Source organism: Anser brachyrhynchus, assembly GCF_964034855.1.
Source record: "Anser brachyrhynchus genome assembly, chromosome: 7".
Classification (NCBI taxonomy): Eukaryota; Metazoa; Chordata; class Aves; order Anseriformes; family Anatidae; genus Anser; species Anser brachyrhynchus.
The window spans coordinates 30,362,362-30,386,006 of record NC_137701.1 but is presented as its reverse complement, the minus strand read 5'-3'; the positions used below and the strand labels follow the sequence as shown (position 1 = coordinate 30,386,006).

The 23,645-nt window shown below is 47.0% G+C and overlaps 1 protein-coding gene across 10 annotated transcripts in view; it reads left to right on the top strand.

Annotated features, from left to right (window-relative positions):
- Positions 1 to 23,645, top strand: part of BIN1 (bridging integrator 1) — a 94,467-nt gene that overhangs the window by 32,439 nt on the left and 38,383 nt on the right. For 5 of the 10 annotated variants that reach the window (XM_080600803.1, XM_080600805.1, XM_080600812.1 and 2 more), the window contains exons 2-7: positions 6,531 to 6,611; positions 13,945 to 13,999; positions 14,402 to 14,496; positions 16,430 to 16,525; positions 20,558 to 20,665; positions 23,364 to 23,456. In XM_080600803.1, coding sequence (XP_080456929.1) covers positions 6,531 to 6,611; positions 13,945 to 13,999; positions 14,402 to 14,496; positions 16,430 to 16,525; positions 20,558 to 20,665; positions 23,364 to 23,456 — 528 coding nt within the window. Of the gene's footprint in view, positions 1 to 4,525; positions 6,183 to 6,530; positions 6,612 to 13,944; positions 14,000 to 14,401; positions 14,497 to 16,429; positions 16,526 to 20,557; positions 20,666 to 23,363; positions 23,457 to 23,645 lie in introns of those variants that run through there. The other 5 variants (XM_080600809.1, XM_080600804.1, XM_080600811.1 and 2 more) reach the window with 3 other exon arrangements.

Sequence of the window (23,645 nt, the reverse complement as noted above, 5' to 3'; positions counted from 1 at the left end):
TTGAGAAAAGCATCCGCATCCCCCAAAGGGAGCCAAGCATTGGAGGAAGCGTCTTAAGAGTGACAGGTTTCATGAGCTTGCTCCAATTAGTCTTCATAACAAATACTGTGAAGTAGTCTAAGGACCTTTACAGAACAGAGAATGAAATACAAAACATCTCTTGTGGTGCTGTTACTGTAAGAAAACATAATATCCTCCCTGTAGTACTGTTGATTAACAAGTTTCTACATCTTCCTGCTTTTGTTTATAAGCATTGTGAGATGTTCCAGTGCAGCAGCTAGCTGAGCCTGTGCATCCTTTTACGATGGGTACTAGCTGCCTCATCCCATAGGGAGAAGCTGAGCAGAGTAATTTTGATTTGCTTGAGGTCTTGGGTGAAGTGCATGATGCAGTTAGGAACAGCTTATCCTCAGAGGGCTATCACTACAGGCTTGTGCCCTGCAGTTCCTTCAGTTAAAGCCTCTGAGTTTGGATGGAGGGTTGCAGCTGCATTAGAAAAAATTGCTGAAGCCAAGCAATCCCCTTCTTATGGTTCACCAAAAGAAAAAAAATAATAAAGTTTTCAGCAGAGTATTGAAAGGAAAATGCTGAAATAAAGCAGGTGTTCTTACATCAGGATGGTGCAATGTGCAGCCACAAAAGTAGGGCAGGTCCTTTGTGTACCCCTTTCTTGGGGATGTTACTCACTGCCTTAAGGGTAAGTGGACCGTCATTTCCAGCCACGAGACTTCAAAAAAAGTCCTATACCTGCTGTGTGAATTTCTACATCTCACTTTACACCTGGCATGCAGAGATCAGAAACACACGGTTATATCCTTCAGATGCTAACTTCAGTCTGGTGAAAGTTGTTGCCTTGAACTGTCTCTGAGCCTGTTCTGGGGCAGCAGGTTTCTCCAGGAAATAATTCAGAATGAGAAAGTGGAGTTCCTGGATTTTTTTCTTATTGGCTGTAGAGTGAGCAAAGAGGATAAACCTTGTAAGGCAACCCAATATGACATGAGTAATATTAAACTTGAGTTTAAACTGGAGTGAGTCACGTTAAACTCGAGAGGTGTTTCCTGAAGGTGCAGGTCATGGTGAGACTGCTCCTTAGTAGCTGTCAGAGGCAGATATTTGAGATGAGCCTTGAAAGCAGTGCAGTGTGACTCTTGCTCCTATGGGATATTTTGCAGTGTAGTGCCATTTAGGGAAGGTGACAGAGACTTAGATTTCTTTGATGATTAGCCATATTTGCCATTATTCTTTAGTCACGTTTGGATGTATATTGCATTTCTGACTGAATTCTGACGGAAGAAGGAGTGAGGTCTTGGAGTGGATATTCAGAGACCAGGCGATTAACCTTCTGTTGCTGTCATCTTCAGGATTTGGAAACTACCTCTGAAAGAGCCTTACAAGATCCTTCCCCTGTTCAGAGTGGATGCAGACCTGCTTAAATCACACCTTAGACGGTTGTCTAATTTTTCTGGAAGTCTGCCATTAGCAAAGAATCTCCATTCAGTCCCGTCTATTTGAATGCTTTAAGTTCGTCACTGTTAGCAAATTTTTTATATTGCTGTTGTTGAAGTCCCGGAACATCCAGTGTGACCAGGAAATTATTGTTGTTATATTTTATTATTATTATTTTTAAAATATATATATATATATAGCCGTATTTTGGTTTAGAATACGTCAAATAAATGCAAATTCTTATAGGCTTTAGTGAGAGGGACACCTGTGAAATCGTAAGAGCACTGAAAACCCTGGTCACCCCACCTCTCTGTACCTCTGCTTCCCATTTGCCAGCTGGGGATGCCGGGGATAACTGTGGTCACTCTGTGCGCCGCTGAACAAATGCTCCCCTTTTCAGCTGGATGGAAGTGACATTGGACGTGGATTTCCCAGGTTATACAGGAAGTCTCTAACAAAACACTGTATTGAACCCTGATTTCCCAACGTCCTGTCTTTGCAGGATCTGTTGAATTTTGCCAGCAAATAGAGGCGAACAAGAGCTGCTCTGTCTGCACTAAGGGTGACGCTGCCCTTTCCCATTTTCCAGTGATCTTGCTGATTGCTCAGCCCCGGGAATAATTCTCTCAATTTAAAATGCAGCGCTAAGACCTTTGGAGTTTCTTCCTGTCCATCCCATCCTCCTTTGTCCGATTGTCCCAAAGAAAGACTCGATTGTGCCAGGCCGGGCTGTCCCCCGCCGGGCCTAGAGGCAGGCGCTGAGGCAGCAGCGCGGCCTGCTCTGGGGGGCAGGCGGGGGGCTTCTGCTCCTCTCCCCGAGCACAAAACCCACGTCCTTCGCTGAGCAACTCACATCTCACTGGGGCAAGGGACAAACCAGGCTTAAAAAGCTTGTGCGATTCCCTTTGTATCTTATTAAGTTATGGGGCTTTGCTCTTTCCATTTTGACTTGGATCCTGATTTTCTCTGCCCCGCTTTCCGTGCGTCTTCCATGGAAGAACAGGCTACGGCCTGAGGTTGAAGATTTATTTGTTCTGTTGCTGGTTGACCCATTGGCACATCCCAACTTGTTGGAGTTCAAAATTAGTCACAGTATTACTGGCTCTTTGCCTAGTTGGTAGGTAGTTGAAGATAATGCGCTGGGGTTGGCAGATACAGCAGAAGTCAGAGGCATTTGTGAGGGAGGGAGAGGTCAGGAGCTGGAGGGATTTAGGAGCAGAGGGGCCGTGTCCTTCAGGTATGATGACAACCCCGTCTGATATAATGTGGAATAAGATGTGGTCGTGCAGGACTCAACCTCTCTGGTTGTGGGCTTAGCGACTCCCCCTTCATCAGGGCTAGACCAGCCTAAATTCAGGTGTTTCAGATGGAGATTTATCTCCGTTTGGTATCCACAAGTTGGATTTATTGGTGTGTTGTTATTATATGCGTGTTGTTAAGCCACCTCATTCATGCAAAGTATTCCCTCCTTCATCTGAGCTTTCATCTTCCACCTTTTTGAAATGGTCGCTTTCCTTATGCAGGGTCAGGATTTCTCAGGTCAAGGGCAGACCAAGGAGCCGAGGCATGGTTGCTGCTTAATCTTTTAAATGCCAGATCCATGTCGCTGCCCAGTGTGGTTTGCCTCCAGACAGCAGCTGACAGATCACACCATCCCTGATCCGCCCTGAGATTTGGGAGCCACGGCGGGGTTCTGACTCCTACCCTGGTAAATCTGCTCCATTAATAGCTATCAAAGAGCCTGAAGTTTCCATCCGAACTTTATCTGGCTTTGCAACGAGCTGGAGGATTAGAGACCGTCACAGGGGAAGGGAGGGAGCAGCCGTGGCTCACCCGGAATAGCCTGACCTATGACGGCACGTACCAGCCTGGGGACGGGAGTTGTCCTGTGAGCTCACGGGTTATTAGCAGAGAGAATAGGCATGCCTGCAGTCAGCAGCACACCCAGGGCCATCTGCTCCATCCCTGTCTGGTTTAGGGGGTCCAGAGGGATCCGTTAGCGCAGCTTGCCGGTGTGGCGCTGTTGGGAGAGCTGGGAGCAGGTTTGACGACCAGCCTTGTGGAGCCATCATTTTACACTGCTCAGGTGACTTTTACATTTGACTTCTGGGCTGGTTGTACAAGGCAGATTTGTTTTTGAGAGGGGGTGGTGGGAGAACATAATCTGTGCCGTGGAGCAGTGCAGAAATGTCTCTGCTATATCATAGCAAGTAATGAGGCAAACAGCAGGCTGCATGAGGCTGCCTTTTCCCCCATTCAGAGCTGCTCCTCAGCTGAGCATCACTGTTGCACCAGAAGCTTTTTCCGCAGAGCCAGCCTGTGAGTTAAGAGCCCATTCCAGTGCCGAGTGTTTCGCAGGACAAGTGCAGAGCCCCTCAGCACAGTGGTACAAGAGCTTCCCAGCTGACCCTGCACTCAGTGTGCCTGTCCCCTAGGGAGCAGTGGAACTGCAGATTAACTTCTTGGACATGTGGGAAGCAGGAGTGCAGGCCATCGCAATGAATGGTCTGTGGGTATAGATGCACAGAGGCTGCTCTAAACCTTTGACCTCTGGCAACATACTCCAGATTCCTCTGAGTTAAACAGTCTCCTTCCCTGCAGGCCTGAAAACATCACATCTCCTGATTAGCCAGACAGATGTATTGCCCCACAAAAAAGCTCCTTTATATCCACATCAGTTCTCTTGATCTTCACATTGGGAACTTCATTCTGCTTTGCAATTTGCTGCTACTGTTCTTGCTGGGTAATTACCGCTGGGCACTTCTGGGGTGATGGCTCTCTTCATGTGCCAGACATATAGAAAGTCACCCAGCGGGTGGGAAACTCTTGCTCCATAATGGATCTGGTAGCCCAGGGGAGTACAGCTGACCACGGGGCCTTGGAGCAACATCCTTAGTAGAAGAGGCTCACCACGCCGCTTGGGGAAGATGAAGCCATATCGAACCCTTCTCGCTTGTTGGAATGGCAGAGAAATGTGTAGCCTGGGCGGTGTTCCTGTGGCATGCACGTGAGCAAAGGAGGCACCAGTAGCTGACGTGTAGGACTCTGCCTCTCCACCTTGTGCTGCTTTTCTTCCAGTCTCCAACAAGCTCGTGTGTGCCAGGGTCTTGAGAGGAAGATGCGAATACTCATGCTGTCTGCATCCTGCTGTGCAGACAGTTCACCAAGCGCATCAGTCATTCATAGCTGCAGTGCTTGCTGCTGTCACTTGAGCTGTAGAGAGCTGTGCTTCTAGCTGGAGGTCCTCGGTTCAGTCCTCAGTCACAAGCAGGGCAGTCCTCATGCGCATGCGTCTCCCCCTCATCCTTCACTGCCACATGAATACCTCAAAGACTCCTGGATTCGAAGAGAGGCCACTGAACAGGGGGAGAATGAAAATCATTGATTCTCTCCTGGACATTCAATCCCAGCCTAAAAAAGGGGATTAATGAGCTGAATGGCTATGCTGATTTACTGTGTGCAGCTTTAGAGGCAGTTACTGCAGGCAGGGGTAAGCTGGGGAATGTGTTTATAGAGAGAGAGGGGAATTGAGATTAGCCTCAGAGACATAACACAAACATCCTCCACCCTGCCTGTGCATTAAGGTGAGAGTGGGCCAGTAGGTGAATGTTGCATCCCATTTCATGGGCCTTCTCAGTGCCGTTTTGGGGATTGAAAGTACAAGTCTGATCCCTGCTCTGCAGGAAGATAACCCTCCTTGTGTTCTCTGAAAGGATCCACAGGTTGCAAAAGAAGTTGGAAGAAGCTGGTTTAGGTGGCTGGCACAGCTGCCTGGCAGTCAGCCCCTCAGAGGGGCTGGGCTGGGGACGCTTACTAGTGGCCTCCCTGTAGACCTGATGGCAACAACCTGCACCTGCTCCTTCATCTGGGTCCTCTGAACATGGCAGTTGAGATCTATGGATAAAGGCCTGCTGTGTTCAGCAGAGCAAGAGAGACTTCTGCTTTCCCGTGCTTTCTGCCTCTCTGGCAGTCACGCTCTCACCAGACAGCACTCCCTTTCTTGTCCAAGTGTTCCTGCAGCACCCTTTCTTGCCCACCTTTGGCTCCCCGGAGTCTCCTCTGACTGAGGACTGGGTAGGCTTTTCTGCATTTTTATTGGTTCCGCAAGACCAGGCTTTCTTTTGGGCATGATCAGGTTTCATTTTTGATTAACAAATGTGTTTTAATAAAGCTTAACCAGCTGTAGTGCGTCCTCTTGTTTTCCTGCTGCTAGAGTTGCTTGGGGCACAGCAAGTAACTGCTGCCCTTCTCCGCAGCTGCGGTTTGTCTGGCCCTGTTGGGATGGGACCTGCCCTCCTGCCCAAGAAGTGCTTTGTTCAAAGCCCTGGAGCGACCCACTTAGCTGCACAGAGATAATTAAAAGAGAAATGTGATAAGGGAAGTAGTCTGATAAGGATTTTTTGCAGGCTGTGGGGAGCTGTGCTGTGCTGAGAGGTGGTGAGAGGAACAGGGCTGGCTGCTGACACTCGGATGTGACACAGAGTGTCCCATAGACTCGTGGTGCGAGGTCCCCAGTTGCTCTCAGCAGCCAGCTCCTGCTAAGCATGTGCGTAGTGAGAAAAGGAGGAAAGAAGGTGGACGTTCACTGCTCCATCCATATTCTCTTTCTTAGGATGCCTCTGCACAGCTTTATGTGTTTGAGGGCAGCACACTCCAGCTGTTCCAGGAGCAAAAATCCCAGCCTGTCTGGACTAGTCTCATGTTGAACCAGGATGAGCATAACCACAGAACATGAGGTATATGAGGGATGCGGTTTGTTTCTGGTTGGTCCAGGAGATTGGTAACTGGGTCGCTGTTGCCTTGTTTGCAAAAAGCGTTAGACATGTGAAGAGCAAACTTCAGTTGTGCTCTTCCGTACAGCAGAGTATTAGAGATCTGAGTGCATTCTGATTCATCTGCAAGTCCTTTTTCAGATTGTGACAGTGCAGAGAAATACTCCAGAATTTCTGAGTAAAAAAATAAGGGAGACCTTTTTTAACCTTCCTTCTTTCAGCCTCATAAGCAAGAACTTGCAAGTGTTTCTTTGCGTTTGCTTTGTTATATCTGTGTTTGAAGTCTCCCATCTTTTTTCTCTCTTTCTGCAGGTCCTTCAGAAGCTTGGGAAAGCAGATGAAACGAAAGATGAGCAGTTTGAGCAGTGTGTGCAGAACTTCAACAAACAGCTGGTAAGATAATTGGAGATATGTAATTACACCCTGGGTTTCAGCATTAGTTTCTAATCATCTCCTACAATATGCAATTAAAGCACATGAAATTAAATGATGCCATAGTCATATTGAAGTGACCCACAACTCTTAACTGTTTGCTTACAAGAATTCACACTGTATCTTCCAATTCTGCTATCATGGAGTGAGTGAGTGTATGCTAAAAACTAATTCTTGTTCTGGACCCAAGTTTGGGGGAAAAAAATACTTCAACCAGAACATTTTCTTCAGTTAACATCTGCTGTGCAGTGTAGTTTTTTCCTGCTGGGCTGGAACCAGGCATAAGAGCAACATTGCCTCTAAGAAAAACGGATAGGAGAGGAAACAGATTAAAAAAAGAAAAACAAAATGGAAAAAGGGTAGATTCAGTTTCTGAAGAGCAAAAGGGAGGCAAACAAAACAAATGGTGAAAGGGGAACGTCCTTCAATGGGTAAGATCTAAATCTAACTTCCTCTCTATCTTTGCACAATCCCTGTGTCAAACCCGAGTCATCATTCTTTTAAGTGTCTGCTTCTTGCTTCTGTTGTAGCACACAAATATTTTAATAGTGTAGCAATTCCCCCTGCCATGGGTAGCAGTAGGATTATGTCTTGACCTGGGTGTGTTTTTATAACTGGAGCTTTCAGCCACCCAGATGAGAGGAATTTACAGGGCTGGCTGAAGCACAGCGGTGCTTGGTGTTAGGGGAAGCATTGCTTCTGTTTCATGGCAGGAAGTGCATGCAACACCAAAGCACAGGTGGTGCTAAAGAAAACCTTTAGACCATTTGTTTCCTGACATATCTAAAGCCTTTTTTTTTTTTTTTTTTTTTCCTGGAGCTGTTAGTGGCAGCTGCGTCATGTCTGTTAGGACTCAGCAGATGTGATTCTGTGTCCCAAAATCGGCTGAGCCGGGATTTGCCACAGCTGAATATAATGAAAATCTTTCAGTCTGACTTGGACTTGTGTCTAACCAAGGCTGACTACGGATTCCTGGAGACTAATGATCATTCTTTTGGCAGCAATAGTAGCTGTTGCTTCAGAAGTACGTGCAATGTCTCTATAGCTTGTCTACCGATGGTATTCTCTAGTACACAGAGGAATAGAGTTTGGCTTCTTTCTGGGGACATGACATTACCAGTTGTGACTTTTCCACATCACTGTTGAGACCAACTATCAGCAATTAAGAAATCTCCTTTTTAAGAAGAAAAACTCAGATTCAAACCTTGATCTGGCTGTCCAGAATGGCTTTTCAGTTTCCAAAGCCATCAGTCCCCATGGTGCATTGAGAAGCCTATTAAAGAAGCACTGCCTCTGTACCCCTTACAGTTCAATTTCTTTTGCCATCTTGCAGGGGCAGACCATGAGCTAAACTCTCCAATTTGTCAAAGGAGCCAGAGGCTGCTGTGCATTTGCTGCCTGTGGTCTCTTGGTTTTGCTTTGGCCCTCGGTTTCCCTATCAGTAAAATAAATGCAGGCAATGCCTGTTCTGCAGGGCATCTACATAAAAGTGAGTTAGCTGGATTGTTATCTAGGGACCAGGAGTTATGGTGCTAAAGAGACCGGGGAGAAAACGTTAGCTGTATGTGCATATAAACCCACTTGCTTCCATTTGCATGTATGCAATACGTGTGTGTGGTATGGCTGCGCGTGAGAACTCTGTGCCCTTTCCTTACAAAGTGTGCTCCAGTTGGAAGCGTTAAGTCTGGAGGAAAGGTGAGCTTTTGCTGCAGGCCTGTAACAGAATTACTCTCCTGGGGAACTGGCCCGGGTGCAACCAGAGGGTTATTGAAACAGGAGGGGAGCTTTGAAAAATATCCCGGTGGCAGTGGCCTTGTTTGCTCAGTTGGTCGGAGGCTCTTCTGACTCTAATGACTGCTCTGGGCCACGCTGACACACGTTCCCGGGGGGAGGACTGTCAATGAATGGGGAGCAGGTCTAAAAATAGTTTATTATTTCAACTAAGGCATCTTGTGGTTCTCCCAAACGGTGGATGAGTGGACATGAGGGAAGGCATTGCATTTTCCAGAGTGTTCTCCATTCAGGTTCATATGAGATCAGCACTCTGAGGTCTCAGAATAGCGGGAGCTTTTTAGCTCTCAGACAGATGGATTTGCTACATGACAAATGAGCTGGGCGTAACAATGCTGCTGTAGGGCTCCCCTGTGTCTCTTGAAGGCCCACCAAACAGCACGGTTGGCCCCCGTGTTACTCCCTCACGACAGGTTATCTCCGGCAATTAGCCTCCCAGCTAGGTCCTTGGAAGGCTCCTCTCCTTCCCTGTCCCGGTGTCACTTGTGTCCAGGCGCCAGCACAAAGGGAAATTGTCCTCGGAGACCTGGGAGCAAGAGACCTGCCGCGAAGCTGCAGCACCTGAGGTGTGCCAGGCACTGGCTTCTCTTCCCCTGCATTTGAAATGCTCCCGGGAGGGAGCGAGCAAGGGGGAGGCTGGTGGCAGCCCTTACACCTGGCACCGCCTCCTGTTCCTGCCTGGCACAGCCGCTGGGTTTGATACCTTCGGGAGCCGCCGCTCGCGTGGAGGATCTGGGTTGGTTTACAGCGTTTCACAACAAGACAAGCTGCTGCTGGCACGGGCTGCACCGTCGCTGCCTGCACTTTGCAGTGCTCGGCTCAGCCTCGGGGCAGGCAGCGCAGCTCTTGGCGTCCCCGCGGGGTGCTGGGTTTAATCTTTGCTCTCGCAATGTGGGTTTGGCTGTGGGTGCTACACCTAAAACCTTGTTTGTGGGCAGAGGGGAAGCACGCCACGTATATAAGTAAATCCAGCAATGTATGGTTTGTAAAATTGAAATCATTATTTAGTCCAAACCGAATTGTCAGAGAAAAAGAAAAAGAATGCAGTTAAAACTGCTACATGCTTCACTTCTACACATCCTTCTGGCGTCGCGCTCGCCCTTCCACTGCTCCTCTGGGTCCAAAGGTCAGTGTTTGTTCTGGCAGTGGTGGGGTGCTGGAGTGAGCCGTCAGCATCTGAAGTCCTGCGCTGTCAGCAGCGTAATGCTCATCTTGACAGTTTCATCATTCTCTTTCTAGGATCTGATTGGTGACGTTTTTGTATGTTTTCCAATGTGCCTTTGAGCCATATCCTATGTCTTAATTTCTCAAGTCCTCTGCTGTCCTTAGAGACCTGTGTTCCTCTCATGTGAGTCTTGTTATGAGACTCATAACTCATGCAACGTAGAATAACCGCTTGTTACTGCTGTCTATAAAAAAATACACAAAGAAAAAAAGAAAAAAACATGAGAAATGCTTATAGCTGTACCACACAAAGGTAACAAAAAGTAAAGCAAAGCAGCCATAAATACCAAGTCAACTGGAAAAATTGCTGTCACGGCTAAACCAAGCAAAACAGAGTTAAAGGCTGGCCAAGAAAAGTTCAGAGGGGGCAAGATCGATGCCTCAGTTCTGAGGCCTTGCAAATTCAGTGCAAAGCCTGTGGCCTGTTGCAGAGATGGCCATACTTTATTGCAGGGTTACAGGACATCTGGCACAATGCTCAGAACTGCTAATTCATGTGCAGAGCTATCAAGATCTGACTCTCGGCACTGGGAAAGCTGGGACGCTCTCCTCTTCTGCCCTGTGATAAGGAGCCGTGGCAGTCTGCTGGGCCCTCTGTGCTTGCCTCCTTGTTTAAGAGAGCGAGGGGTGAGAAGTATCGTCTTGAACAGTTGTCTGCTGTTGTAAAAATAATTGGCACGAAATCTCTTCTTTAGAAGTTGGGGGAGAATGTTTTTGGAAACTTGTCTTCTACCAAGAAACAGCTCTACTGAGAATTACACACATAAATAGTGCTGGGTGAAAGGTGTTATAAATTACATACACACACTCCCCCAATAAAACAAGAAGTCCTCAAAATACTTTTGTGTTTTTCTTTCACAGAGTTATAAGTAATACGTAATTCATTTGGGCTTTGAAGAGAGCTCTTCCAGCTGCCCCAGTGTAGCTCTTTCTGTGTTTAAATATGCACCTTCCTGCACATACAGCCCTTCATATTATACCTGGTTGTGTTTATTACAGGCTCACAGGGTTGCGTTACACTGTGATTGCAAGCATGGCAGTATGACATTTCTTTCCCGAACATCTTTAGGGCCAACCATACTCCGTAACTTCCCCTGCACACCCTTAGACCTCCTGTTCTTTGATAACTGGGAGCTATATTCATTTTTCAGATTCCAGTTTCACTCTGTCTACTTTTACTTCTAAGTGTAGGAAGCATCTTCTGTATGTGCACTCAAGGGTACAGAAAGCTTCTGTTCTGCACAGCATTTGACAGTGTCTGACTGCTTTGTGAGAGCTGTTTATGCAGAATCGTGGCTGTACGTGACAGCCTGCTTTAGCCTGCCTGGAGGAAGCAGGTGCTGCACGCACGGAGAGAAAGCATTTGCCAGAGTTTCTTGGGAAAGCATTAATGTTTAAAACAATGAAGAGAAACCCTTGTGGCAGCGAGGGAGGGAGCTGCTGCATCGGTGGCAAGAAACAAAACAATGGAAATGCCAAAAAGAGACTTGGAGGGGAACTCCGGGTACAAGCCACCCAGGTGCCTAGGAGAGCTGGGGTTCTTGGACAAACTGATAGTTGGGCCTCTCTTTGAGTCGTTCTGCTTACAGATCTTACAGCCTATGAAGACTATTCAGTGTCTTTAGCGGGCTAAGTACTTTGAAAGTAAACCCCATAGCCTTGGAGAGCCTTCAGCAAGGGCTGACTGAAAAGACCCCTGTGGTTGCAGGGTACAGCACTGCATACGGGCCGATGGCGCACGGCGGTGGCACAGCGCCTGGCTGAGGCGTCTGCTTTGACAAGGCCACCAGGGCATGGCTGTGATTGCGCACTCCAGTATTTGGGCCCTGACTTGCAGTTTTTTTTCAGGTGACCCGTCTAAAAATCTGTCCTTGTTGATTTGATGTTCAACTGCAGTGCCAGCGGACCTCTCAGAGATCCTTTTGTTACCCTCATTTCGGGTCTGGTGTTGAGTCTTGAAGAGTCCCAGGGCGTCGGGGTTCTCTCACGTGCTGCTGTGGCAGGACTCATGGATGTATGGGCACAATTTTGAAGGTGGTTTCTGATTTCAGGTGCTATAGTTTTCAGTCACAGTTTAAGATGCTGTGGTACCCAAGAGTGTGGCAGGCAGGTTCTGCAGCAGACCTTCCCTGCCTCTGAGTTTTTGATAACCTCAAAGTAGCGTGTTTGAATTTAGTGATTCTTAAAAAACAATGTAGCTGCAGAGTGAAAATGTATACAACTGAGGGGTTTTGCACGATAGTTTCTTCTGTGCCATTTCTTCTTCTGATGTGACAGCTGACCTTGCCAATTCCAGTCTGCGATTTCAAGCATGGGCCCATTCTAGGCAAAGACATCACTGCTTTTCTCTAAGCCCTTCTTGCTTGCTGTTTTGGCCACAAACAAACTCATACTACTGCTTGTCAGCTCAGCCTCCCTGATGGTCCTCTGTGTATTTGATTACTGGCATCTCATCCCTGGTGGTTTCTGATTGCACCACGAGGCAGTTTCATCTGCCCAGGTTTCCCCAGTCACCTTTAGCCAGCAGAGCTCTACATTTCCTTGCTTTGTATTCTAAGGCCTCCTAGGACTTTTGCAGCAGATGTGGTCGCTATTCCTTTCCTTTTGTACTCTCTTTGGGTCACTTTCCAATACTTCTCCATCCAACTAGGAGTATGGCTTCCTTTTGTAAAGGCGGTCAGCTCTTTGCCATCCCTCAGTTCCTTTGTCGATGTCAGTAGGAAATGAACAAATGTGAATTCATCCAAACTTTTGAGGCAAGGAACTTAAATCAGGTGTGCCGTTTGGAAGCAGATGGACTTCTCCACAAAGATGTGCTAGCACTGCCACCTCAACAGCTGGGCAGATTTAGTCACTGCTTAGAGAGCACAGCTGCACCGAGAGCCCAAAGGATCGGGGCATGAGCTCAGATGAAGGAAGAGGTGGCTGAGTGGTGGGGAAAGCTGATGGGAAACATCTGCCTCTAAAGCTATTAGCTCTGAGGCAGCTGTCAGAGAAGTCCTGTGAGCTCCCTGTCTCCGGAGTTGTCTTCAGCTGTCAAAATTAGTTGTGCTGGGGGCCCCCCCATGGGACAAACTGGGAAGGAAAACGAGGCATGGCAGCAGGCTGTGAGGAAGGGGTGAGATGTGGCTGTTGCTTTCCTGTGTCCTTGTTTTTACAGCTACTTTGGGAGATGGTGAGGATCCAGTGAGATCCCACAGGGAAAGGGAAATCCTTTTATAACAGAGATCTCTGCCTTTCAAACTTTTCTGTACCCCAGCAGTTGTATCTGCATAGGTGTCTTCTGTGTTTGCTCCTTCCCATGCTTTGACATCCTCTGTGGTGGTGTCGGTCGAATTCTCAGGCCTTTCTGTTGTTCTCTTTCATTTCTGATTGTATAACGTCACTGTCTGGATTTGGGAATGTTTCCCTGTCTGGTTTGCACCACTGTCAATGTCATTGCAGGGTAGGAGGGACACGGACCTGGCAGTGCTCATCCTGCAGTGGGAGAGTGGTCGGATGGGGAGGGCACGTGTGGTTGTGCGTCTGAGCCAGCTTTGCTGTAAGAAGTTCCGTGACCTGTTCAATCTGGGTGCTTGTGCTGTACTCCTCTGTGTTGCCTCAAGGCTCAAACAGTCAAAACTCAGCCTAGCTTCTGGTTTTAAGCCTTTGTTTCATAGCGAGTGAGGTCTGCTGCTGGCAGGCCACCTCCACGGTGTGGCTAAAGAAAAAGATTGATCCTGTATTTGCAAGTCCTGAAGCTTAAAAAGGATGTTTGAGCAGGTCAGAGGCCTCTTGTACCTACTTTGCACTGGGCTTTTGGTTTGCAGTGTTGTAGGAAAAAGTGGTGAGCTAAACTGCTCCCAAGCCAGTTCAAAATAAGACAATTACATTTATCTCCCCTATCCTACAGACACCCTTCAGTTACATTTGTTACATAGACCTACTAGCCCTTGGCTTACAAACTAATTGTCTTTTGAACCCTGTCCAGTTGCCAGTATGAAATTAAAACATTCAAGCTGGCTCTGCTGTGAAGAGCAAATCACACTTTACCCACATCAGATTGCTCAGTAGTTTGGTGATATTGTTGGCCAGACATGCATGCAGGTCACCAGCTGTGGACCTGCGAAGAAGGTTGGAGGGCCGCGTGGTTTCCCTGTTAATATTCATTTAGGCAGGTTAGAGTGCTGATGTTTAGCCTATCTGCAAGGTGATTTTTCTTTATTTAGAAATGTTGGACTCCTCCCTCTTACACTGTCTTTGTATGGAAGGATAACTGGTGGTTTTCTTACTTTCACAGTCGGAAGGCACGAGGCTGCAGAAGGATCTCCGAACTTACTTGGCTTCCGTAAAAGGTAAGATCAGTATATGCAGAAAACTGTTTCTGCTCAAGGCTTACCTGTGCAGTGAGGTTTTTGCAGCCTTCCCCTTTCTGGTGTTTCCTATGCCAAGGCAAGAGTTTTAAGGGAAGGTCCGCCTTGTCTGGGTGGGAGATCTCTCAGAATCCTTCAGGATTTGCTGAGGTGGGTTGGGGTTGTGCTTTAATGCCAGGCTGGTGTGAACACAGAGGATTTGATGTGACTGCATCCTTTCTCCCTCTGGTTACCTTCCTTTTTTGTGTTATCCAGGGGTAGACGTTCCATAAGGAACAGCTTAGCATTTGTTGTAACCCATTCAACATCTCCTGTGTCCCTGTTCCTCAGGATAAGGGATGAAGTGTTTCCCTGTTTCTGAGGCAGTTACCTCTTCTTTCCTAGCTATGCATGAGGCCTCCAAGAAGCTGACGGAGTGTTTGCAGGAAGTTTATGAACCCGATTGGCCTGGGAGAGATGACACAAATAAAATAGCAGAGGTAAGACTCAGCCCAGGATGTGGGCTTACCAGGCTTGGTCTGTCAGAGGAGATGGGCTTTGGAAGCTGTCTGTGAGCTAAATTCCTTCAGGCACACAGCTTTACACGCAGCAGTAATCAGAGAGACAAACTCAGTGCTGGGAATAAGGGAAAGCTGAAGGAATGTGGCCTGTGTTTTTGTCCATGTGGGGCTCTGTTCCCAGGTGCTTGAGCGGTGCAGAGAGCCCTGAACTTACGTCCACAAGCAACTTTGTTCTCTCAACAGTGGCTAGAAAGGGCCAGGGGATGCCAAAGAGAGTCTGTAATAGAATCAACTGGATATATTGTTCATGCTTCATGCAAGAGGAATGGAAACCTAAAATCTATGCCCAAAGCATGGTCAGACCAGCCAGCCGTTGAGTAGCTGCAGTCGCCCTCCTACTCACAGCAGTACTGCCAGCTGCCATATTTTGCTTGCCATCTTGTTTGTCTGAGCCATATTTCACCCCAACCTGCTGTTCTCATCCCTTGGTGAGGTGATGCCTGTCCAACTTGCCCAGGTGTTTTCTGTGGAGCTTGGGGCACAGCCTGTCATTTGACATCTTGGATGCCCCTTGGCTTGTGTGCGCGGTGGGTCCAGCTGGAAGCAGACACCCTCTGCTCTCTTGCTCAGCTGTTCAGCTGGGCAGCAGCTGTGGCAATTCAGCTCTGTGGATCCATCTGCTGTGAGGCTGCAGGACAGGGCTTATCTGCAGCTGTTCATGGTGTTGGAGCAGGGGGGAAGGCACAGGGAGAAAAGCAGGAGAAGGATTCTTCCCTTTCCTCTGCTTTCCCTGCAGAATTCTCACATGAAATAACATTTACGTCTTACCCAGGAAATACTGACTTCAAAGCAGATAAATCAAACAAAACCTGAACGTTTCCAGGTCAATTCTTGCATTAACGTGGAAACTTTCCATTATGAAGTGGTCTTGCAGTAAATAACGAAATTGTAATTCAGTTGGTTTGGCTTCACATTCTTTGTTGGCCTTGTTTCTTACTGAGCGGCTGTGTTGCTTCCTGGGAGACTGTCCCATCAACAAACTTGAGCCAGAGAAGTCAAGAGAAGCATGAGTCCTGACAAGTGCCTGCAGCTATTCTGAGGGGCTGCAGGAATATTTCCAGCCTCCATCTCCCCATTTAATGCCTTTCTGTCATTTGGGAAAAGAGAAGTGGGAGATGAGTGCTATTCCTGGCAAAAAAAACCAAACCAACCAACCAAAAACCACCCTGAAATTCCACCATAAAGAGGACTTTTTTTTTCTTGAATAGTTTAGTCAAAACTTTTTGACCAAGTGGAAAAACAGGAGGGAGTGACAATTTCCACCTAATCCAGGGTGTTGATGGGAAGTTAGCGTGGCTGAGAAAAGATGAAGGATGAAGTATGCACAGGGTGGGGTGCAAGCCTTGAACGCAACCTCCATGGGGCCAGGTGGTGTGAGGGCTGAAGAGTGCTACAATAGCTTTCTGCTATTCGTTATCTTTCAGAAAGCTATGTTAGAGTGAAGGAGAAAATGGTGCCCAGTGGTGTCAGATGTCCCATTTTTGTGGCTGCTGGAGGAAGGGGTCTTGGAGGAGGAGGTGAAGGGAGCCTGACGTTCATCATCCATTCTGCCTTATGGACTTGGACTAGCACAGTAGAGGAACAGATAAGCCCTCAAAGGAAGGCTCACGAAGGGTGCTGTGTCCGTGGAGAGGTTGCCTGAATTAGCAGCATCAGGCTTTCTTTTCTGTATCTACATTTCTGCCATGACCTCAGTTTTCAATTAACTTTTCTGCTCCTTAGTTTTTCCTAAGAAATGACTATTTCTTAAGAGCTCTGGGGACTGAAATTGTTGTCTGCAGCACTAACTGAGACAGGCATGAATGCAGAGCTCTGTGCTTTTAACAGTTTGCTCATTACTTTTGTTTTTCAGAACAATGACCTCCTCTGGACGGATTTCCATCAGAAGCTGGTGGATCAGGCGCTTCTGACTATGGATACTTACCTTGGCCAATTCCCAGATATTAAAGTAAGATTCTCATTAAGTCTTTTGATCTAGAGTCACAGCAGATGAAAACTCATAAGTTCCTTGCATCCCCATGTTCTTCATGGGGATGTGCGTGCTGTGCTGTTGCATGCTTTGCTTTTAGAGCAGCCAAGATCTTTGCAGCCCTGGTTCATGTGAAAATGCCATGTTCTTCTTTGGGCTTGAAGCAACAGAATGAAGAATCCAGGGGAAAGACGCTGAAGAAAAAACATCAGTACAAAACTGGGTCCATACAAAATCCCGCTGTGTCACAGTGCAGGAGGGTAGTGTCAGCAACAGCTCACAAGCTCTCAGTTTCTCTTTTCAGTCCTTTGTTGTGGCTTTTTTTTTTTTTTTTTAACTTCCCTGTAAGTACAATGTGTCGAGGAAGCAATTAGTGGCAAATGTGCTTCATAGGTAGAGGCTGGTGTGGAAGGCAGATTTCTGTGTTCCCTGAAGCCCTGCTGCACATATTTTCAGCTCTTTGCCAGGAAGGGGAATGCTGAATGTATGTCTTTTGGAGAGAGGTCGTATCCAAGGACCTGGGTTTGAATGATGTCCTGTAGGTTCCCCTTCCGCTGTTGTCATCTCTCCATTCGCTTTGAGAAGGTTATGCAGGAAATGTCTTCGCCATATGGAAGTGCTAATAATGATATCACCATATGGGAAGTATCAGCTTGGCTTCTTCCCAGTGAAAACAACCCTTTCCCCACCACATGGCTCTTAAAACGTTTGTCAATATTTGTTGCTCCAGGAGGCTTGTGCTGTATCAAAGCGGGGCAGGTCACAGGCTTGAAAATAAGCCCTGAACAGCAGTGTCATTGCCTCCTGGGGCTCCTTGGTTTTGCTTCATTTTTCCAGCCTCCTCTGTTCCTGGAAATCCGAGGAGGGGAAGGGTGAAGAGGCTTGCTGTTAGTTTCAACCCGCTGAAGGCTGTAGTGCTGATCACAGCCCATAGAGTGAGCCTGTGCAGAGGCTTGTGCACTGCTTCCTTAGCAGAAGGTTTTGTTTCAGGTTTTCTGTAGACTCAGACTTCTGCACTGCTTCTGACTAAATAGTTTTTTATCAGCGTTTTGTGGCTGCGCACTAGGTAACCTCAGTGTCACATTTCTTCCGTGCTTATTGCTGATATCACGTTCTCAGTCTTCAGGTGATACTCTAGAAAATGGGAAGTTAAAGCACTTCTGTGCACAATTGAAAAAAATGCTTTAAAGAGAGCACTGCTCACCTATACTTCTCCAAAAATGAGTGAGAATTTGGGTTTCTGTTGGTTCCTACACTAAGATATGGATATATTTCACTGAGTTGGCCGTTTGTTTAATTTTTTCATTGGTATGAATTTGAAAAGGTCAAGATGGTTTTTGGTAGTCCAGATGGATGTGTCGTTCTCCTTATCACAGAGCAGTGAGAAGTGCTCAGATCAGACTTGGTTTCTTTGACTGGTAGAAACAACTGTAAGACTGTTGTTGAAAGTTGAAGCCAAAGTTCAACAAGTTTGTACAGTTGTACAAAAGTGTAGTTTGGCTTCAAGTAAGGAACTAAAGTTCTTGAGGGTGTCATGCAAGAAAGAAAAAACAGTCATATGTAATTAATAGAATACTCCGGCTTTTTTTGTTGTTGTGGTAATAGTTTTCTGGTTTGTGTTTTCTGCAAAAACAAACTGTCTGTTTTCCCTGGAATTCTGGTATTAAGATGACGAGAAAAATTGATTTATGGAGAGAAAATGATTTTAATTGAGTTATGTGAGAGCCTGATTTTTGTTAATGGCCCAGTGATTCAAATGTGTGACAAGTTAGATCATGCATGTGTTGTTTGTTTGTTAAATTCTAACACATTGTGAATCTTCTTTTGTCGAAGAGGGCTGGAAAAGTTCCCTTGAATTTTTTGGACCTCCAACAGGATCCACAGCAGGAATGTGAAAACCTAGTATTCCTTTAGTAAAGAATTTAAGTTTAAAGGGAAACATTTTTCAAGTTTGGCAGAGGGGAGTGAACAAATCCTCTCTGTCTTTTCTAACTTGAGGAATGGGAACACAAAAAGTACTTTATCCTTTCTTTGTGGGTCGGTATCTATAGCTTCCGGGAATAGGACTCTTGTATAATCAATAAATATTTCAGAATGAATCTTTGATTGGGGTTGCAGAGCACACCATGAGGGTACAGATCTCTGCAGTGAGCTCAGGGCAGGTGAACCCTAACCTGAGTTCTGAGTGGCTGTGGAATTGGCAAATTTGTATTTTGTCCTGAAACTGATGCGCTGTTTCTACTAGGCTTGAAACCAAGTATCGGTAAGGATTTATTTATTTGTTTATTTTAAATGGAGGTTCAAATTCAGATGAATATATTGCAAAGGAATAAAACACATCTTTGAGTTCAGCTTTTGCCATTAGGTGGTGGTGGGCAGCCGCAGCTCTCCTGGAGAGCATCTCCTGGAGATGGAGAACAGCTCTCCTGGAGTCATAGAAGGGAACTACATACAAGTGGCTGTTTGCCTTGTGACAGAGACGGGCAAAAGCCCTCTAAACTCCTGCTGTCTCTGCCAGCCTGACGTAAGGGAAATATTCATTCCCTTAGATCCCAGCTCTGGAGTGTGTGGAAGATGCATTAGCTCACATCTCAGAGACTTTAATGCTGCTGGAAGCCCCCTCCTACACCTGTCTCCGTGCCCAGCTGGCAGCGTTTCCCAGGAGGGCAGGCTGCCACCACGGTATTGGGAGGTGTCTTCTACAGCCCCTGGTTGAGGAGCGGCTCAGCTTCTTCGTGATTTCTTCTCCTGGAGCGAGCTGAGCACTCTGAAATCGGGCTGGGTGTGCGTGCGGCTGAGATCCTGCAGATCCTCGGTGACTCACAGGGAGCTGCACCAGCGTTCGCTGAAAGCGCAGAGGAGCGTGTGTGGGAGACGTGCAAACTGGTCCCAGCTGCTCTGGCAGAAAGATCAGCCCCGAGCGTGGTTTTGCAGTTTTATCTGCAGGAGCCTCGGGAGAGGAGACCACCTCTCCTTGCCAAGTGCGAGGGGGGGGGGAGTTGCTTTTGCAAGTAAATCCCAGTGCTGATTCTTCAGTTTCTCTGAGTTGTGTGGTTAATTAGAAACCCTTCTGGCTCCTTTCTGTGTCATTTTTGTTCAAGTTCTCCAGTCTGTCTCTATGCTGCAGGTCACTGACACTGGACCAGGCTCTCAGAGCTAGGTTACGCTGGGAAGACCCGTGCTCCAACACAGATCGTCCAGGGTGTCTGTAGAAAGCACAGGGGGCAAGGGTCTCAGGGGGATTGGTGGTTCTTAAAGCAAGGCTGCCCAGTGGGTCTGAGCCTCAATGAGGTGAAACTGATGGGCGAGAGGGCCTGGGGGCACCTCAGGAGAGGGGGGGGTGACGGAGAGATCACAGAGTAACAGGCCACAGCCGTGATGCTCTGAGGTCTGGATTTTCACCCACGGACTTGTCAGGATGCTTTTCCTGAGCGTGAGCCTGGTACGCAGCTGGCTCCTTCCTTGCTTTTGTCACAGCTTGGGACAAATGGTGGATGTTGTATATTTGTGATCCAGTGCTACAACTTCTTCTTCACACTTCTCTTGCATAATAGCTTGTTATAATGGGCCACTGGCTGTGACTGTGGTCACATCAGCTGATAAACACAGTGCTTCTGTCTGGATCGCCAGTTGCAGGGTCTGAAATGCTGTCCTAGGCATATCCTGAGCACGTGGAGGAGTGCTTCTGCTGTGCTGGCAACAGAGATGCTTTCTTGTGTTCAACTTCATCTTTTGAGTTTCTGCATGAACTGGGGCTGCGAGCTGGTTGGCTAGAGACTGGCTGCAACCCTCAGGAGAAAGAAAAAGCAGAGGCCTAGGTGAGGCTAAATGAAAAATGGGAAAAATCCTCTCTGGGCAGCTTGTGTGGGGCATCCAGTGGGTGTCCCTGTGCAGGCAGAGCACGCAGTGCTGTACGAGTTGGGTGGAGCTGAGGTGGGGGTGTTCCTGACGGTCTTTGTGGTTTTGGCTGCCGGGGAAGATTGTCATGACTCTTTTCTCCATCTTTTGTAGTCTCGTATAGCGAAGCGAGGAAGGAAGCTTGTGGATTACGACAGCGCCAGACACCACTTTGAAGCCCTGCAGACTGCAAAGAAGAAGGACGAAACTAAAATCGCAAAGGTAAAGCAAGCAAGAGAGGATGTGCAGCTCTCCTTTCATTTTGGGAAGTCTGCTTTTGCTTAGTGAGCAGGTGTAAAGCACACCTGTACCTCTCTGCTGGGTGTGCTTTGTTCAGAGAGATGTTGTGAACTGGTGGGGTTTGACTAGCAATTTTCTTCTCTCCTGTTTAATTCTCCGAGAAGGCAGGATGTGTTCTGGTGTCTTAGTTCACACCCACCATCATCAGCCAGCATCTGTCAGCAGCCAAGGCCTAGGCATGTTTTTCCTCAGATGCTGCAGGACTAATAACCTCTGTCAAAAAAGCCTGTGCGGCTCTGGGGAAGCAAAGCCTTGTGGTGCCACAGCAAAATTTTCCAGTTTGTCTGCTTTTTGGGCCTCTCTGTCTCCCCATCTTAGATCAGCAGTGATAGTAAGTGTTTGAGCGTTGCTTGAGGTTGGTGGTATTTGTGAAGTTTTCTAATATGCTAGGACAGAGACCTTTAGGAGAGTGAGTTCCAAGTTTATTGGTGCAAATGCACCCTATGTGCACTTGATGACTCTGTTCTGTCATCTACTGACCACAATTAGTGGAAAATAAATAAGGCTGAAAGCAGGAAAACAAGAATTTTGTCTTGCTAAGGCATGGCTTCTTTCATTCTAGTGAGCAAAATGATCCAGTGTTAATTCTGGAGCATGCCCAACACACAAGTGTGGAATTTTATTTTTAATTAAAGTAAATTTCATTAGAAATAGAACTTAGGTTGTCTTTTAATTGTAGCTGAAGAAAGCTGGTAATGCTAACCTTGTTCTAGAGGAAGCTTGTGGTTTTAGGATAGCCCAGAAAATGAGCTGTGGATTATTCCTTTACCCTGAGTGGATTTGAACCCACATGCTCCACACCACAGGACAGATCTTGACATGACAAGTCTAGTGGTCGGGAGACACCTTTCATTTCTCTTTAATGTAGACCATGGCACATCAGGACTCTTGGGGATAGAGGAGTGCAGGGGAAAAAAGAGCCTGAGCCTCTTTAATCTTTTAACGAGGCTGAGAAGGGTTGTCATCCTTTGCTTTGCAATTATTTCAGGTAGGAAGGATTTAGGCTGTGTTGGAGACAATAGAGTGTCTCTGGCATGGAAGGAATAAGGATGCTTCTCTTTCCGCAAGCAAAAAAAATCTGCATTAACTAGCCAACCGACAGTAATTTTATTTTTAAGCTGCCGGTCATCAGTCATCTCCTCTCCTGGTGCATGCACTGTGATTAACCCTGGCAAACAAAGAGGGGAAAAATTGATGGCTCAGGTGTCATTGCATTATTTGTGTCTTCGTGTTTCTGTATTCAAGGCATGAGGCCCACAACAGACTTGATGTTGTCTGTTGAAAGCCATACTTCAGTGTGTTCAGGGGTAAGAGCAGAATTTCCATAGGATGTGATGTCATTTTTGGTGTGTGCCCCTGGGATCTTTGCTGCAGTGGCCCTGGAGTTTGTAAGAATTCATTTGCTTAGGTTGGTAGCTGGTGGTCCGCACCCAAGAGGCTGGCCCTTGTCATCGCTGCACTCATTCGTGTTGCCCCAAATGCTCGCATAAGATGTGTTTTTATCAGGGGGTGTTTTGTTGTTGCTCTTTACTATTTTCTTCGTGCATTAACCATGGTTTGGAGTGTGAAGTGTTGAGATGTAGGAGATGGTGCTCTGTTTCTGATTCAGTCTGTGCAAATGCCTCTTAGTACTTGGTCGGACCCTTCTCGTTGGCCAAAACAGGCACTGCATCAGATGTTTCCCCTGCTCTGTGCTGTAGGCCATAAGCTCGTGCACGGGTAATCTGTGATGCATCACAGTAGCCTGATCCTGCGATGGGATCACTGAGAGTCCCCAAAAGTCGTGTGTGTGTGTGCTCTTCCCAAATAGGCAGCTTTCACTGCCCAGCCTCTCAGACCCACAGTTGCAGTCATGCAGCCATGCACTGCACTCATGTAGGGAGCTCACCTCTCCATTCCCGTCACTGCAGGTCTGCTTGTGTGACCTGTGAAGTGGGTAAGGTGTAAGTGTAAGGTACTTTGAAATGTGATGACAGGCTCTGAGGAAAGAGAAATCTTGTTTATGACACAGCATACAATCGCGAACTGACTTGAATGATGTTTCACGGTGTTTTAGTAATACAAACAGCATTGGGAATACTTTTTGGGGTTACGCAGTCTCTTTTTCTCTTCTAATTTACAATGTTCTTTTCCCACCCAGGACTCCTGCCACTTACTGCTAAACTCACAACCTGCCATTAAATTAAAGTGCTGCGGACATTCAGCTGTTGCATGCAAACAATTACAATGGTTAATTAATCCTGACCTCTCTCCAAGGAGCTCCCACTTCACAGTCATGACTCGGAGTAGGGTTGTCTGTGTGCTAGGTCACTAACAACTATTATCTGTTGCTCTTCGCAGCTGCCTGGCTGGCCTACAGTATCCCAGCCCACACTGGAGCATTAATTACTGCTAAACTTGGCATGCTTCAAAGGATTCATAACCAATCAGTCCCAGGATATTTTTTTTTCCTCTTGCCTTGGTGACACTGGTTTGGTCCAGCTTCTAAATACAGTCTCTGTTGTGATTTTATTTTTTTTTTTTGTCCTAAAAAAAATATATATATATGTATATGTTTGTCTCTCTCTTGTTCTCTCTTTATTTTTTTCTCTTTTCACTCAAACATGCTCCCTCCCCCCAGCCTGTTTCGCTGCTTGAGAAAGCTGCGCCTCAGTGGTGTCAAGGGAAGCTCCAAGCTCACCTCGTTGCGCAAACTAATCTGCTCCGAAATCAGGTGACTGCTGATCTACCTGCCTCTAACCCTGCATGCGCTATTTCGGGCTCTAGACTGTACTGTGCAACTAATCTCTAGGCAACGTTCACTCTAGTCCCTTCTGTTAGTGTGTCCTTGGTACTCATGAGCCGCAGTGGACACGCTGAAATCGCTGACCCAGGGCTGAAGCTGTGCCTGCCCTATTGATTT